The sequence below is a fragment of the Camarhynchus parvulus genome, chromosome 8, assembly GCF_901933205.1.
Source record: "Camarhynchus parvulus chromosome 8, STF_HiC, whole genome shotgun sequence".
In the NCBI taxonomy this organism is placed as follows: Eukaryota; Metazoa; Chordata; class Aves; order Passeriformes; family Thraupidae; genus Camarhynchus; species Camarhynchus parvulus.
In genome coordinates, this window is record NC_044578.1 from 7,334,775 (window position 1) to 7,352,592 (window position 17,818).

Sequence of the window (17,818 nt, forward strand, 5' to 3'; positions counted from 1 at the left end):
TCAAGTCCTGACTTATAATTCAGGGTTTGGGAAGGGAAGTCAGAAGAGCTGCGAACACAAATTTGGAGAGAGAGAGTTTTTTGGGTTTTTTTTTTTTTTTTTTTTGGAATTGTCCCATTTATTTTGCTGATCACTTCAGGTAAGCCACCTTTCAGTTTTCAGTGATATGCTTGTGTATTGTTCATGACTGGAAAGCAGTTTCAAATTTTTCTGACTGAGAAAAAAGTTGTTAATTGGCCTTTTTTCTGCTTTACATTTTCTGAACCTCTGTCTGATAGTCATCTGGTCAAAACTGGCAGGAGAAGTAAAAAGCAAACAGACTTTTTAGCCCAAATAATGTATCTGTAAGTTTTTCAGTTAACCTTGGATATTGCATCCTTTGGAGTGGGGAGATGTCTGTTGTGCTTTGGGCAAGCAGAGCTCTCTGGGTTTACTTATTTACGTCCCCACACAGACCAGTTAATCTCTTCTGCTACCCTGGAGAGAGTATCAGCACTAATTTTTTTTCCATAACTTCACTAAATTTGCCTGTCCCAGCCTAAGGCAAGTTGGATCTTCATACCTGAAGGTAATTTTGCTAACCTGGCAATCTCTCTCTGCTTGGCCAGTGTCATTTACTGTTTAGCTCTTCCTCCATAATTACCTGTGAGGAAACAGGGCTAAATTTGGAACTGGGTTCTTTTTCAACAAATAAGGCTTATTAAGATATCTGAAATCCTTATACCAGTATCTTGGATCTTAAATATTCATATTTATATTTATTTCTTTTGAGGATTTGCACACACAATTGATGGCTAAAGGTCTGCTGGACTTGATCTGGGAGAGACCTTGCTCAGAACAATGATGTTTCCTTTCCTGGCTATAACCCAGCAAGGATGCATTCAGTCAAAGTTAACCAAATATTTTGCTGCATATTCCAGGGAAGGAGGTTTTATTTACTTTTTGTGGAATACTGATTTCTATTTCTGACTCTGTCAGACAAAAGCAGAGTGATCTTGGCTGATTCACTCAATCCCCCTCTGCTCCTTGGTCTTAGTTGCAAAGTGAAACTCATTCTGTGCCCCTACCTCACTGAACCATTGGAGGACATTCCATTAATGAAATGGAATGCTCCAAGAAACTCCCTGAAAAGCAAACCAGAGATGTCTGAATTTTAAGGGATTTGGTTCAGCTCTTGAGGCACAAAGCCTCTAGTTCTGGAAGTGAAGAAATCTGTGTAGAATTGCAATGTCTGAACGCGAAATCTCCGTCCCTAGTCACAGGTTATGTGGATTTGTTCACAGTTTGACCTCTATTAACGTTGGATGCCTAGAAAAAAACCCAAATATCCCTGTCACAGTGTGAAACAGTCTGTCTGTTTGATCAGGTATTGCATCCTTGGGGCCTGAGGGGAGCATAGCACATCAGTACATCTGTTAACTACAGTGGGTATCTCTACAAGGGTGGGGAAAATGGGCAGCCCAAGCTGCTGGACATGATTACAATGGCCAGGATAGTGGGGATGCAGGCATTTGTGCTTTCTACCTGGCTGGGATTTAGTACACAGTTAATTACTCTATAGGTAATTTTGACTTTTTTAGATGCATGTAATCTCTTTTTTTCTTTCCCGCCCCTTTCCTACAGACAAATGTTTCTTCAGGGTTTGGGGTTTTTTGTGCTGTTTGCTAGATCATGTTCTTTTTGCCTCTGGCACTAGCATATGGATTTTCTATTTGTGTGACAAACAAGATAGCAGTTTACTTAGGAATTCTTGTTCCACCTGTTGCTCGAGATCCCCAGCTTTAAATCTCACTCTTTAGTTGGAAATGTTTTCAGGCATCCACTGTGGCACTTGATGATGTTACAAGAAATGTAAGAATTCAACCTGTGAGCTGCATAATTTCAAGTGGCTGTCCAGATAGCAGATCTTTCTTTTCTGTGGATTTTCCTATCACCTTGCATTGTGCTAAACAATAATGCTAATCCATTCAATCACCTTGAATATTTTGCTAATCTGTACTTATCCTGTGAAACTATCTTCAGTAGTTAGATAGGAAATGCAAGCTGAGACCAGGCAAATACAAAGTGATTGTGATGTTCTTTTTCTTTTGAAGGAAGCATTTGATGCCATCTCTCTTAATGCACATGCTTTCTGATTTGATCTCATGTTATTGATAATCACAGGCTATTTTTGTGCCCTGCTTTTGTTTAGGAGCCATCACAAATCAATCTCATGAATCTTGCTTCCTGTCCTGTGGCATTGGCATTAGCACATTTCTCAGCTCTGTGGCAATGACATTTGCATGTTATTCTTGTATTTAATCTGCTTTGTTGGGTATTTTGCTCAGAATGTTTTGTGGTGTTTTAACCTGTGGGATTTATAGGATTTTATGGTGTTATTTATCTCAGTTCATGTATCTTTCATTCCATCATTAGCATATGTTTAGGAAGAAGGTACAATAAATGGAAGAAGGCAACTGTGTCCTTCATTTGAATAAAACATAGGTTTGCATAAGAAGTTAATAAGAAATCATGTAGGGACATGGCCTAATTTTTGAAAAGATGTTTTGGAAAAAAAAATTTGAGCTATCTTCCTCTGTTTGGATTTTAATCTGCCTTCTCATAATTTCGAATCCTGTTGCCAAAGCTGCTTTCTCAACTTTAAAATCTTTCTGGAATTAAGTGGCTTCTGGATCTTGACAATGCAACATTTTGATGCATGTGTTTGTCACATCCTGATTAGATTGATATAACTCCTGCTCTCCCAGGTCCCTCTCAAAACTCAATTCATAAACCAGAGTTTCATACAAGATGCTTCCACTAGGGTGATGAAACAGAGAAATTCAATCATACCACGCATAGGTTATCCATTTTCCAGAGGCTGATGGGAGAGATTGGATTTTCAGAGCTCTTCTGGGCTGTTTTGTTTTGTTTTCTTTTGTTTTCTTTGCTTCTGTTCTTGTCTTCAAGGCTTCAATAAATTCTCTTTTAAAGTGGAGAAAGTAATTTCCATCTCTTCCTGGCCATGAAACCGCTCTTTCCATGGGCTTTGACTGCAGGTGAACCATCTAAATTTTGTCATCCTCGGATTTGTTTACCTCCACAATCTTTTTCAAGCCCATGCATGGACAGAGTGACCTATATTTGGTTTATTTTATTCGTTCTGCCTTGTAAGTTTTGGATAGAGATACCACAACTTTCTTGGCAGACATTTAGGTCAAACCAGTGTAGGGGAATCATTTGATTCTGAAGGTAAGGAATTGCTCTTTTCCCTACATGCTTCCAGTAATCACATTTTGAGAGCCTTACGAACACAGGGGCCTTGCATTTTTCTGTCAGAAGGCAGCAAGAACCAACTTCTGAACAGCTCCAAGGTTTTTGGAGCACTGGCTACCAAAATCAAAGAACTAAATGTGCGCACAGTGGAAGCCACAGCACTCGGATCTTAGTCCCGCCTTGAACAAGCCAGGTAGCAGTTCTGCTGAAGAGATTCCTGTCTCGCCTGCCAAGCACTGAAGTACTTTTCAGGGTGGAATATGACTGGAGGGATTGATTTCTGAGCCCTGCCAGGAGGATGACATTGTGCTAAAACAGCCAGAACCAGCACAGTTAATCATTGTTGTACGATGTTTATATGGTGTGGGATACAACAAGCTAATGGAGAGATCCACTGGGAAGATGAACTTTCTTCCTTTGCCCATTTACAGCTCAAATGAATGTTTACAAGAACCTGTAACAGAAGCAAACCATCTCCCTAATCACTTCATATTCACCTCCAGATCACTGCACTCCCTGTTGCTAAAAGGTGCAGAAATGGGGCACCATCCCAGATGAGGGTGTTGAGTTTTACTCCCATATCAGCTTGGATGAAGGCAGAGGATGAATTTATGAAAAATATAAGAGGGGAAAATATAAAATTTAAATAGACTTAGCAGGCTCATAAAGAGAATTAGCTCAGTGTGAGTTCTTTAGAAGCTATTTCTGCATCTTTCTCCAGAAAGTTATTAGACTGTTCTTATTTTTTCAAAATCTGTTCACCCATTCCAAATTTTGACGGATATTTTAAAAGCTCATTTTTGTTAAGAAGAAAACAACATTTGACAGAGCTGGCTTATTTTTGACAATCTGGGGGCTGGCAGTGGATGAAGAGAATTGTTTTTGCAGACCCACTGAATGAATCAGGAAAGTTTCATCTTTGCTTCAAACTTTCCCAAGGCTTTAAAGAGTTTCTGAAATGTTCTCTTCACTCCAGGCTCCCTCATTCTCAGTCTCCCTGTGTGTCTTGAGGACACTGTCAGTATCCCCCTCCCACCCCTATATTCTGAGGATGAATTGTTTCATGTTTGTTTATGCTAAGCCATGAAAGCTTGAAATTGAAATTTGTTTGCTCCTCTGCTTCCCATTCATATATGTTCCCATTCATTGTACATTTTTGCTATAGGATTTTATCTCGAGGGTGCTGAACTGTGTGAGGCTGCAAATATGCAGAGAGAACAAAAAAAAAAGTAATTCTGTGAGCCTGTGAAGTCGCCTGTCCCACAGCAGGGTTCTCTGGTGTCCACTGAGGTATAAGCAGCAAGTGAAACTTTCCCTGTGCCTGAGACTTTCCTAGAATTATAAAGAAAAAGTGTTTAGTGTAGCCCTATGGAGATCTTCAGCCCATTCTCAAAGCAGGGCTAACTTCAGTGTTGTGTTGGCTACTTAGGGCTTTTTACAGGCAAGATTTGAAAATCTCCATGGATAAAAAAATCATAATGTGGGAGGGTTTTCCCCTCATTTGAGTTCTCTGTTGCCTAATTAAAATTGACTTCATTATATAACCTTTTCAATGGTGATTAAAAGCTGTGGATGTCCCATCCCCAAAAGTGTTCAAGGATGGATGGAGCTTGAAGGAACCTGGTCCAGTGAAAGGTGTTCCTGCCCCTGTCAGGGGCTTGGAACTAAATGGTCTTTAATGACTCTTCCAACCCAAATCTTTCCATGATCAACTTCCACCTGAACTCTTTCCTGGTCTTTCTGTATAACAATTACCAGAAGACTTCATTTTCCCTGGTGTTTCATCCTCACCTCTTTCTTGAATAGTTACATGCCTTTGGTAAATGTTGTGTTCTTTTATACATCTCAGAAAAGGGTATAATAATAATTTTTTCTGACAATTTTACACCCATTTGCACCTATTTTTGAGGATAACCAAAAAAAAATCCCAACAAAAAGAAAACCCAAAACCAAAAACTCTGAATCCCTTTAGGTTTAAATTTTTTAGCTTTAACATTCTCATCAGGATTCCCAAACTAATCTATCATTGCACCATTATTCATTGCAGTAAGATGTTTCATTGCTCAGGAACCAAAATGGGTAGTTTCAGCTTGGCTTGGTATCAAATCACATTCTGCTGGTGTGTTGCAGTGATTGATAGAAGCCACACTTTGACAGAAGCCACGCTTTGAGTGCTTTACATTCCTGTTCCAAGCATCCAAATCAGACAAGTGACCCATGTCCCATGGGATGGCACCAAATCCCTCACACGTGGCTTTGAGTTAGGAAGAGGAGGGGTCGTGGATCATCATGAGAAATGTTTCTTTGCAAGGTATCTTCTCTTCTAGGGTGGACAGTGCGCCCAGCTGCTGGGACTGTGGACAATTTAAAGCCTAAGTGATTTGAGGTAGGGATTGGAAGTGGACCAGAGACCACCATGCTGTCAAATAGTTCCTCATTCTCTGTGTTGTTTGGGCTGAGGCAGCACCACACAGAGAAGCTCAGGTGGTAAAACTCTGCCCTTTAAATTAACAAGTGATTGGGAAAAATCTTAGCCTGATTTAACTCCCTGCTAAAGCATCTGGCCTTTTTATTGATTGCAATCAGAGACAGAGCAGGACTTTACAGCTTCTTTGCCATCTTCTGAAATGTTATGTGACGAACATAACACTGGTATTATTTCTGCTTTGAAATGTTAGTTTATCAAGGTAGTGATTCTGGGAAGAACATTTGCAACATTCTCAGTTTCTGGTGGACTTTCCAAAAATGAAATAATCTGGAGGTTTTGGTGTGGTTTTTTGTTTGGGTTTAGATTTTTTGATAGGAGTTTTGTTAACTGATTTGGCCACATTGTGCCTTTGCTAAAGCAGAGTAGTCACCTGGCAGGTGTTAAAATAATCTAATAGAATAAGGTTAATCTTCTCTCTTTAATTAGACAGCCATATGTAACACACCCAGTGGGCCAGATAACCTTGAAATTTAAAGTGAGAATAAAGACAGATTTGAGAGGAAAATATCTTTAGTTACAAGTGGTAAAGAGTAGAAGAAACAGAAGGAAATGATCACTGATACAACAGCACAACCCTACACAATCCCTTTTCTCCATCCAAACCCTTAGAGAATGTTTCTCAAAAACTGGACTGGGATATTTCATGGTTATCTTATCCTATATGCTCTTATAGGCATTGCAGGTTTGTTAAGTACAAACTTGTGCAATCTTGGTGTAAATGAACCTCAACAAAATTCAGGGTCTATCAGAAAACCTTTCTTTGATTACATAGATCACTTAATCTCCATCTGTGGAACCTAATAAATCCCTGTTGCATATAAAACCTTAAAGAGAAGACCTTGTAAAACCCTGGCTCAGGCCTGGTACTTTGGCTAAGCAGAACAGGACTGTGGGAAAGGGGCTCAGCTGAATTAGGGGTAGAAAAACAAGTTATGTAACCATTGTGTGTTCACATTGTGGTGTGTGGTGGTTGGTTGAATGATGTTTGTTATGATTTAAAACTGTGGAGCTGATAACAAGGCTTTAAAAGGCCTGGGTTTTGGAATAAAGGGCTCTCCTTTGCACCTACCTGGGGACCCTGGGTCACTGTGGACCCTCACCTACATATCCCCATCACTGGAGCACCAAAACACTTCATAATCCTTTATGTATTTCCCTCTCCAAACACCATGGAGGGATTATACTTATTTTTACAAGAGGCATTGCAGCTGTGCCCTAGGTTAGATAAGAGGCAGTGACAGGACAGTCTCATGGTGTCACCCTGAGTGAACCACTGTGTCACTTGTTCCTCTCCTGTATTGTGAGAACTGGGCTTGCATACAACTGTAAAACTTTCACTCAGTTGTGGTAAAGGGAGTGTTTGGCAAATGGGGGTGTCCCTGGCTCTAACTCCTGATGATATTTAATACCTGCTGGCCAATGCAGCAGGAGAAGGCTGCTTGCAGACCAGAGTACAGGGAAAGTCAAAAGGGCCTTCCCTCCCTCCAACCCAAAATAAATGCCTCCTTATAAATGCAAAAACTCACTTTCAAGCTGAACAATTTGCAGATGCAGCAAGACTATGCAGGAAGACAATTAATATTCTGGCTACGTATGGGAGTGAGAAGTACCTAAGTGTGTCAGAGCGTGTTAGCAAACATTATAAAAAGGAGCCAGCAGCTGTGCTCTGGTGCTGGGGAGTTAAGCTTTGCTTGTTAGGGTTCAGCCAGCAGCTTCCCAGTCCTGTACTGCTTCCCTGAGGGCCAGCACACACCTTCTTGGCAGTTTGGGATCAGGTCAAACCCTTCCTTCAGGACATCCAAGAGGAAAAGGTCTTTGTGATGATGGAGATGGATGATTTCTGGCTGAGGTCTGGCATGGCCTATGAGGATGTCCAGGGTAGTACTCTGGTACCCTGTAATATAGCAAAGTAATCCTTTAATTCTGTTCAGGAGAGTAAAAGAATTATCAGGTACAGTGCTAACCCCATCACCACGTGTTACAGCAGGTTCTCAGACACAACTGAATGCAGCTGTATCAGGATATAAAGACAAGAAAAATGGCTGAATTAAGGTATAACTGAAACCCACTCAAAACCCATTCATGGTCCAGTAATACCTTGCCATTTTCTAGTCATCTCTGACAAAGTTAGATGTTTCTAATATTCTGTCCACTCACAGTGCTGTTTTTTGTCAGATTTGGAGAAACCTTGAGTACAGTCAGCTTCAGCTCAAATCAGAGTTAGGTGCTGGACAAGTAACAGGCTATGTAAACCCAAAGTCCTATCCTCGGCCTCTCAGATAGAATGGCTCAAATTAGTGGCTGTCTCTTATGTAAGCCAGTTTTTGTCCCAGTTGCTCTTCTATGAACTGGGGACCATGTGGTCCCCTCTTGTACCAGTGCTGTTGGGAAAATTAGCCCATCAGTGCTTATAAAGCAGTTGTCTCCCGCAGTGGTGAGCACTTTAGAAAAGCCATGAAGAGCTGAATAGCTCTGTCCTTGGAGCAGGCTTTGAGTAGCATGCAGTAAGCAGCAGCCTAGGGCTGTATATTGAACAATAAGGAAAACCAAAATACTGAAGAGTTCACTCATTAATGACCAGTGAGGATCCTGTGACAGTATAAAGGGAGAGCCTGTGGAAAAGCACCCAGTGCTCCTGCAGTAAAGGCTGTGCCACAACAGTGACAAGCACAGGGCTGAGGAAGGCTCTGTGGACCTGTGCAATGTCCTGACTTTTAAGAGCTCAGCATTGTGACATCAATGTTGGGTTGTTTGAGTGCAGCTCTCTGTGTGTAATGGTCTGGTAGCTGAACCATCTTCTGGGGGTGTTCCTCTCATGCTGGTCTGCAGGGAACAGGATGTGTCTTTCCTCTTTCCTAGAAGTGAGTAGAATTCCAGATTTGTGTGCCAGGCAGGATAGGAGATGTGTAATATGGAGTTATACCATCCTATAACAGCTGGAGTATTCCCTAATAATTGTGAGATGTGTTGTGTGTCTGACTATTTGCACAGCCTGAGGAAGGCCAGCAGTGGGAACAAAAGCACAATTCAAGAGCAGCCATGTCTCCAGAAATGCGTGTATCAGCTGTTTTCTGTGAACCACTGTGATGATGAAACACTTATTTCCACCCACTTATTCCTGCCCCTCCAAAAATATAGACAGACCAATAAAAATACAAATTTTTAAAGAAGGATTGCTTATCTGAAGGGAAATATTTGTTAGGACATTGTGGGGAAGTGTCAAGTAGATAGGGCAGGAGGGCCTAGAGGAGTTTGACTTGTTGACAGGGTGGGAGTCCAGTAAATTAAGCACCTGTTAAAATTCTCTTTCTCAGTGGTTTGCAGCTTGTGATCCATGAGCAGGTGGCTTTTGGACAACATCAGAAAAGTTTATATAATACTGCATTATGGGCTACGTATGTGAGAGTTCTGAAGGCCCTGTGCCTACAGTGGAAATATTTTGGGATCCAAAAGCTGGAAAAAAACCTGTCTCCTGTGTCATTAAGTCAGTGATGTGTTTGGTTTTGAAAAGGCCAAACAATGAATCAGGCTTTAAAATGGAAGCACTGTAGGTGTTGCCATCAAGTTGTTTAAAACACCTGAGCGCCCAAGATTGGCGCGGCAGTGACTCAGATCCAGCTGAGAAAGCCCTCCCAGGGCAGGACAGATGGGACTGGCTCCTGCAGGGTTATTTGGAGAGATCCACACCTGGGGACAGGCTCTTCCTAGGGGAGAGCTTTGCTAAGCTGGGCTTGCGTCCCAGGGAAGTGCTGGAAACCTTGTCCCACTGAAAACTGGGCTGGGTGCAATGCAGATGTGAAAATAAACAGGGTCCTGTGACAGCTGCTGGGATGAGCTGCCCTGGGGAGGGGATCTCACCCTCTGACACACCAGGCACACTCACAGGGTGGAGTTCTCCTACCTGCAGGATAGGTTTTTATTTCCAGCATGCTGCTTTGTGCCCAGGAATCCTTCTGGCATTACTCGGGGTGTGTAAGGAGGGTTAATACAAGAATTGAGACGTATCCTGAAGATCAGAGTGTGCCTGTGTCAGGCACGGATGTGTGTCTTCCTTGGTGTATGTGCCTGTGACACCTATTACCAGCCCTGAGAAATGCATGTATTCATCAGATGGAGAAAATATCCCTTTGTGTTTATTCTTATTTAACATTGTTTACACAGAAAATGGAGAAACACATCTTTAACCGTCATGTACGATCTAAAATTATGTCAGTACACCCGGCAGAGCTCATTCTGCAAACATGTACTCCACCGTGTGGTCTCTGCCCGCTAATGCTGCTCTCTGCCTGGAGCACACTGCAGTGCCTCTGTTAAATAGCCTTTGTGAAGGTTTCCAGAGCTCTAAATTAAAAATGCAGAAAGCTGGGGAGGAGGAGAGAATTTTCAGAGCAGGGGTTCTCTGTAGCTGGAGCGTTAGGATGTCTTGCTACCTAATTGCTTTAGAATATGTGGGCTTGAATGAGTCCTTTTTAATGAATAATAGGCAAATGCACAAATGGCAAACCCCAAGCACCCAGACAGTGAAACACACACTAATGAAGACCTGGCTTGGCTGGCAGGTGTGCAGCTGATCTGTAAAACGCCATGAACATATCAGTTTTGAAGTGATATTTGTGAAAAGAAGCAAACCTTGTGCGGGCTGCCCTTGCCTTTGCTCCCTGCCCCTGCCATCCCTGCTGCAGCCCCATGGCAGTGCCTGCAAGGGACAGCAGCCAAAGGGACCAGCTACCCTCTGTCTGCCCTCTAAAAACAGCGCTCCCCCTTCCCCTCTGCCTTCCCAACTCAAATCCTACCCCTGCTGGTGGTGCCACGCGTGGGTTGGAGCTCCCTGGCTTTGTGTGTGTGGAGATTATCTGGAGATTCACCTGGTGCTGATCCAATGAGCCAATGCAGCCTCACAAAGCTGGAGGGAAGGGTGCACAGTTCTCTTTGTAATAAATCACATGGCGTGAAAAAGGATTTCTTTACCTCCTTTCCTCCATTATTCTCCGTATCTCACCTTGTGGAAATGGGTCTGTAAGGGAGAGATTTAGACTCATATGGCAGGAAAAACGAGCAGGGCAGGGAGAGCTGAAGGTAAAGGAAGGCAGAGTTCTTGGAGGTTTTGTAACTTGGAGATTCCAGGAAGAAGAGATTCTTTCTTCTTCCTGAAAGAATAGGAAGAAGCCCTGAAAAATAAACCCAGCATAGGCCTTGGTACTAAATCCTTCCTCAGGGTGTTGTCACTAAAGCAGCTGCATAAGAAATCCTTAGAAGCAGTGATGAGTTCAGTCCCAGAGAGGGTTCCTGTCCAGAGAACTGCCCAGCAAGCTGGGTGCTGGTCTGAACATCTTTGGTTTTACTGAGTTGAGCTGGTAACCTCTTCAGATCTGGCTGCCTCCCAAGTAGGGAGGGATGAATACTGCAAAATGTTTCAGTTTCCAGTGCAATTTTGAAACTCATTTGCTTTGACTGAATTTGCACTGTGTTTATGTAAATTTATAAACACTGTAATAAATTTATCTACTTATAGAAAACAGAAATTTTAGAAAAAGGCTGGAAAACATTGGTGAAACACGAATTCTAATTCAACAAGAATATTCACAGAACCTGATTTAAATGAGCATTCAGTCACGAAGCAGAAGCACAGCATGTGGTCTCTATATCTAGCAAACTATAGCAAGCATAATCCAAAATTCAAACAATGGTTATCAGCTTAAATGCTTGAAATTACATACATGTCATTTTTTGATGCGATGACTATGTGACCAAATCCTAGGTTTTTACAGTAGGAATGAAGACCAAAATCAGGCAATAGCTGCAGGTTGCTACTTTGCTTGTAGCTATCTGTTCTATGTTTTTTCCTGATCTGGGAGAGTCTGTGCTAGCACATAATTCTCATCAGGCTCTGTGGCATTGTGACCTGCCACATTCATAAGAGCATTCATGGGCATGGCCATTAATGCTCATGGAATAGGATATCCTCCAGTGCCCTTGCTCCAACCCTCACTAATTCTGAAGCTGGTTTTGTATTCCCTTGTACCTCCTGGAGTCTGTAATGTTTCCTGATTTTTCTGTCTTCTGTGTCTCCCTTCTAAGAGCATCCTTAAGCAGTCCTTTTGATATAATTTAGGGGATCTTTTTCCCCTTTGTTAATTTTATACTGAACACATTAGTTTATTTACAGCATGAAATAAATCTAATCTGTATAGGGCAGATTTGGAAACACTTTGTAAATTAGGGGAACGCAGCCATATGAGGAACGTCTTTGAAGCAAAGGACAACACTTGCACTCTGAGTAAAAGAGCTGGACTCAAATATTGAGAAATTATGTGTTATTTTAGGACATACTTGTTTCCCACCATGGACCTGCTGTTTCCAGAGCATATCTGTATTTCTACTTTGCCTACCCAGTGTTTGAAGCAGCAGGCAAAGAGTTAAGCAGTGGAACCAGCAGCAAAGTTCTCCAGAAATCAGCTGGTTTAAGACAGGGAGGACAAATTAAAAAGCAGTGCAAGATGCAATTTTCAAGTTATCCTGTTCGAGCTCTTGCATTGGAGGCATTAGCCATGAGGGAGATCACATCAGCTGGGAGCAAGATAATAAAATGAATGCAGGATCTGTAATGGGCATGTGGGAGACGCTCGCCGTATGTTTTGGCCATGTCCTGATATACGTGAGCTCTGGGAGACAGTTCTACATGTAATGGAGTCAATAATCAAATCTGAAGTACCAAGGAACACAACTTGATGTTTCCTTAGAGAGGCCACAAGTTTGCAGCAGATGAATAAAGAGAGGCTGTGGTAGATACAAATTTGTCTTTAGGCAAAAAAGGAAAGAAAAAAGACTTGAAAAGTGGAAGCGGGGAGAAAATATTACACTGTTTCCAGGCTGGAGAGAAATAGTAATGCCTACATCAGAAAGTTAATTAATTGTTGTTACATTGATAAATATGTGATATACCACATCAAAGACTAGCTAAATGATATTTGGAAATTAATTTGGATTCCTATTAAACAGAGCTCAGAAGAGCTTCCCAAATGAATTACTTGTTTGTTAAGCATTGCTTCCTTCTGTTTATAAAGTCTTTTCAAGTAAAGACAACTATTTTCCACTGTTCTTGTTGTTTTAAATGAACGATGAGATTCATCTCTTACCAGACATTCCTGACACATCCAAATTCTGCAAATTGCAATACCTTACTTAGGATCTTAAACATTAGGTATTGCTTAACTCTTTTCTCTATGGGGATGACTTAGATAAAGTTATCTAGAAAGTCCCAACCCCCAGATTTAATATTGACAGTATGCTCATTTTCTCTAGTGTTAAATATTATTAAAAGAAAATGTGTGACACTTTAACTATATAAATCGAGGTTCAGATTCTGAGCTCTTAAGAAAGTTTCTCTACAGTAAGAATGTTGTTTTCTTGGGAACTGTGCCAAAATACAATAAAACTCATGGCAGTTTCTGTTTTTATTAAATGAAAAACTCATTCTTCTCATTCTGCTCTTCTGCCAGTTTTATCCTGGTGTAATTCCACCTATGTCTCTGGAAGTACTTCAGGGTTTTATTAATGTCTATGAGTTCAAAAGCAGATAGGATTTAGTAGAGCCGAGTGCAGAGAGTTTACATGCAGACAAAAAGAAGAGAGAGACAGAAATCTGACACAATATGCCATAGAGTGGGATGCCAGCAACTTTCTGAGTTGTCTGTGGAGTTGTAGTTGTTTAAAATGTCCAGGAAAAAAAATCCATCTGGTTTCTATACAAGCAGAGAAGTGGCTACCACGACAAGGAGGTGGCTTCTGCACCCCAGCAAGCACCCAGGGCAGCAGTGATGGAGCTGCAGAGCTGCACTTGGGTGTCTGAGCTCCCAGAGAGCTGATGGGTGGGTTGTGCCAGCCCAAGGAGCAAAGCAGCTCCTGCTTGCTTAGATACCCACAGGAATTTTTACAAAGGAATGTCACCTTAATTTTGCATCCTTTGTTTCGTAGGAAAATGTTCATTCATCAGGTTTGGAAATGAATTTCATCCTCTGGTTTCATCCTCTCACTTTTTTAAGTATTTCACCTCTGTTAGCTTTATTTTCCTTTCTCTTTTCCAATTAAACCTATGTTTTGGGTCTTCAGATTCTTAGATTTTTTTTTGTCAAAGAATAGCACTGCTGGAGTGAATCTCTTGTTTGCATATCTGTGTTTAAAAGATTAAGGCTGAACAGACATTCTTGTAATAGACATGGGATCAATGAAAGCTCTTCTTTTCTCAAGAAGCTTTAAGGCTTAGCAGCAAGGTTGATTTTTTTTGTTTGTTTGTTTTAACTATAGAAGAAGTTGCATCTCTACCTGGGCTTCTATTATTTGTAGGGTCTTCTACAGAATTCCTGAGCAAGAATTTACCCAACTCATCCCAAGCTTAGCTTGAGATGACACAGTTCTCTTCCTGCATGTATCAGTAGCCAAAGGTTTTCTAGGTGATCTCTGCAGCGGGCAAGGGACCTGATTTCCCCCTTCTCCTACTTGCGCCACTTCCGGCTTTCCAATTTCTTTTTCAAATTTCAAATTTTCAGTTTTAGTGCTCACTCTATCAATGGCCTCCTGAGTTTCAGTGGGGGCTCACAAAGAATTTGGAGGCTACTTTGTGGGGCTGTGAGCAGCAGAATCCAAGTCAGGACAGTGTCCTGGGAGGGATCTGAGCCAGGGCAGGAAGGAGAAGCCAAGGCGGCATCCATGCTCCAACGCCTACAGGATCTGACAATAAACATTTTAACTTGGTTTGGTTGGCTAACTTTTGTGTAGGCAGCTGCAGGAGGGGAAGAGACAGAGGCCCTGGGTTAGTGGAACAATGACATTCATGCTTTAAATCCCTTAAGCACAAACCTGATGGCCATTGATCACAATGCTCTGAGGAGCCCTGCTGAGTCAGAGCCTCTCTGAGGACGAGCTGAAGGTCCAGTTTGGTGGCGCAGTGTGTGAATCACCCTCAGCCAGAGCTCCAAAGAGAAGGCAACCTCCAAGGTCAGGCAAGGCTGTTCCAGGGCCAGCCTGCCAAGCTGGGAAAAGGCAAAGAATACAGTGAGCACAGGCTGTGGAGGGGGAGAAGGCTGAATGGCCGGGGCTGCTCCTGTTGATATTCTGCTGGTCACGTTATTTCTGAAAGGTGCCATTGCTGCAGGCTCTCCTCAGGGGAGCGTTTGCTTGGTTTCCCCCATGAGAACAACATTTAACTACTTCAGCCACAGAATGTAACCCTAATTCTGCAGCTGATGCAAGGAGAGGCCGCAGCCCTGCTAAGTCTGTGTCTGTTTTGTGTGTGTGTGTGTGCAGGTGCTCCCTGCTGGGGTTCGATCTGAACCGGCACTGGGCCAATCCCTCTCCGTGGGCTCACCCCACCCTGCACGGAGTGAAGGAGCTCATCATCGACATGTACAACAACCCGGTGAGTGGGGACAGAGCTGCTGAGCCCCCCTTGTGCTCAGGGACCACCCCTCCACTGCAGGAGATCAGGGAATACCCGGGCTTTTGCCACAGGAAGCCACAAAAGTGGAGAAAGCGCGTGGAATCATGTTCAGCTCAGATTAACTATGGAATAATTCTGAAAGCAGGGCCTCGATTCAGTTGAGCTGCTCTCATGCTCTGAGCTGGATTCAAAACCAGCAGGCCCCCCAAACTGAATCGGGGAATGGCAGCAATGCTTAACTGGGGGCTCTGGCAGTGGTGGCTGTGTGGTGCGCAGGGCAGGAGGGGGAGAATATTTGCAAATATTATATAAACACACACGAACACACTCATGCTCACTCAGAGAAGCAGAGGTGTTCCTGAAGGTGAAATCCTAGCTAATCAGAGGAGATGGATTGAGGAGAATATGGAGAAGAGGAGTGGGAGGGAGGCAGACAGCTATTGAATGTTTGACATCAAAGCACAGAAGGATTATTGAACGTGGCACCTAAGAAAAACTGCTGGGAAAAAAATGGATATGGGTAGGAAAAAAATCACTACCAAAAAATAAGAGGAGATTTTATAGATTATTATTTTTTTCATTATAGGATTTCTGGTATTTGTCTTTTCTTTTTGCTTCTCACAATGGAGAGGGAATTTGAATCTTTAAGTCCCTGAAGTTTTGCTAATTTTTCCTTTTGTTTTTTCTTTCTTTCCTCTTTGTTTCTGTGAAAAAAGAACCTGGCTAGCCTTGCTAATAAAGAAAGAGGATTCTTACCCCTGGCTACATCATGTATAGGATAAGACCTCCTTTAATTTAACTCCTGGTTTTCCCAATACATCTTAATTAGACTTTTTATCTTCCAGTAATACCTGTACAGAGGAGTTTTTAGGTACAAGGAAGATGGGTTAATAGATAAGATCATTACATATGGACTGGAATCCAATTGCATGAAAAATATTTTCTTAGACCACTAATTGTTTGGCACAGAATTTGTCTTTCTATTCAGTTTCTGCAGCACCTTGCACTGTGCAGTGTGCCTCTGACCAAGGCTCCTAAGCTCTGTTAAAGTGGAGATGATAATGGTGGAAAGGCACAGAAAGGAGCTTTGGAGTCAGCCTGGTCTTTCCTCTGTTTTCTACCCCAAAAAGCAAGACAATTTTTGTTCTAGTCAATGGAGTGAGCATGCAGATTGCTTTAAGAAGAAGTTTTTCCCAAGAACGAAGAGGTCTTTAAACATTACAAGAAAGTTGGGTGTAGGGAAGTGCTTGTAGCCAGTAAGGCAACAAATCCTGGCACTATTAAAAGTCAGTCAGTAAAGTAAAGCTATTCTTGGAGGTAGGGGGAAGTTTTTTTCAGCTTCATCCCATTCTAAGGAATCTGAAAATTCTGGTAGCTTCCAGCTGTCCTATGTGTGAAGAATGAATTAATTTGCTTTGGTGGCTAAAATGAAAAATCAAAAGAACTGTTTGGTGAGAAATGATCTGAAATGGAAATATTTTTTTTTCCTCCATCTTTCTGTCTCCCACTCTCTCCAGTTATCAACCTGAGATGAACCAATTCCAGCTCATTTCTTTTGAGGGAAAGGAAAGGGAGCTTTTAAAACATTAGTTTTCAAGGTTTTTAAATTTTTTTAGTACTTTTTAGAATTTTTTTGGATTAAAGTACCAGCAAAGTTCAGGTTGCTGTTCAGAATTCCATTTCTTAGTGAATTAGCTACCCACCAAACAAAACCTTCTTGTCTGGCCTTGTCAACACCAGCCTTTCTGGCAGTTTCAGGGATGCTCAGCAATGCACTGCAGTATATGGGATTACTGTTATTTTCAGGAAATACCAGATTCTTATTTCCCTGTGATCCCAGTAATATTGGTATGAAAAGACCATATCCAAAGTGCTGGGACAAAAGGGGGAGACAAGCCAGCTGCCATGGGACTGTCCATGCACCACCCTTCTTTAGCAGTGACTGCTCTTATTAAGTTGTGACAGAGTGCCAGAATAAAACCTGCTTTGAATCCCTTCAGGTAGCTAAAAATTTTAGGTGCTTTTCAGGGATAGAATGTTACTTTCAGATGACTTAATACGTGATAGATGGCTGGCTGCATGCACAGGTGACCTGCTGCAGGAGAGCTGGTGTCAAACTGTGTCACATCAGGCATTTTGCATTTGAACACATCTGTCCTGCCACCCTCTCCCCATCTAAAGTCTTCCCACACTGGGGAAAACGAAATGAAATGCAAAACCAGTTCCCTGAGAAATTATGTAATAAAAAAAATAACTTTCATCCCTCCCATTGCAGATAAGATCTGCTGTGAAGGGCTGTCCACAGCAGACTGGATTGTTTAAAGCAAGGGGAAGTTTGGCTTCATGTTGCCATTGCAGAACAGCTCAGTGCAGGAATTTTAGATGTATTCATTCCCTTAAATCACTTAAAGGAAAATTAGCTGCCATAAGACCATAAAACCATGTTTTAAATATTGCTGCATAGGAGGATTTTTCCTCTGCTCTGCAGTATGGGAGATAAGCTCTTTCCTTTGAAAAAAAGTTCATTCTGGAGCAGGGAGGATGAGTGACACAGAAATAAGTGAAGTGGGTATGAGGCACACGCACAATGCCACAGCTACAGTGATTCCAGCACTGAGTGTTCCAAGGCTGAGTGTTTG

General features: G+C 42.1%; 1 protein-coding gene across 1 annotated transcript in view; it reads left to right on the forward strand.

Annotated features, from left to right (window-relative positions):
- LOC115906399 (cytosolic carboxypeptidase 6-like) overlaps nucleotides 1-17,818 on the forward strand; it is a 197,538-nt gene that overhangs the window by 115,626 nt on the left and 64,094 nt on the right. Inside the window, exon 5 of the mRNA XM_030953548.1 lies at nucleotides 15,047-15,158. Within this exon, the coding sequence (XP_030809408.1) occupies nucleotides 15,047-15,158 (112 nt within the window). The remainder of the gene's footprint in view (nucleotides 1-15,046; nucleotides 15,159-17,818) is intronic.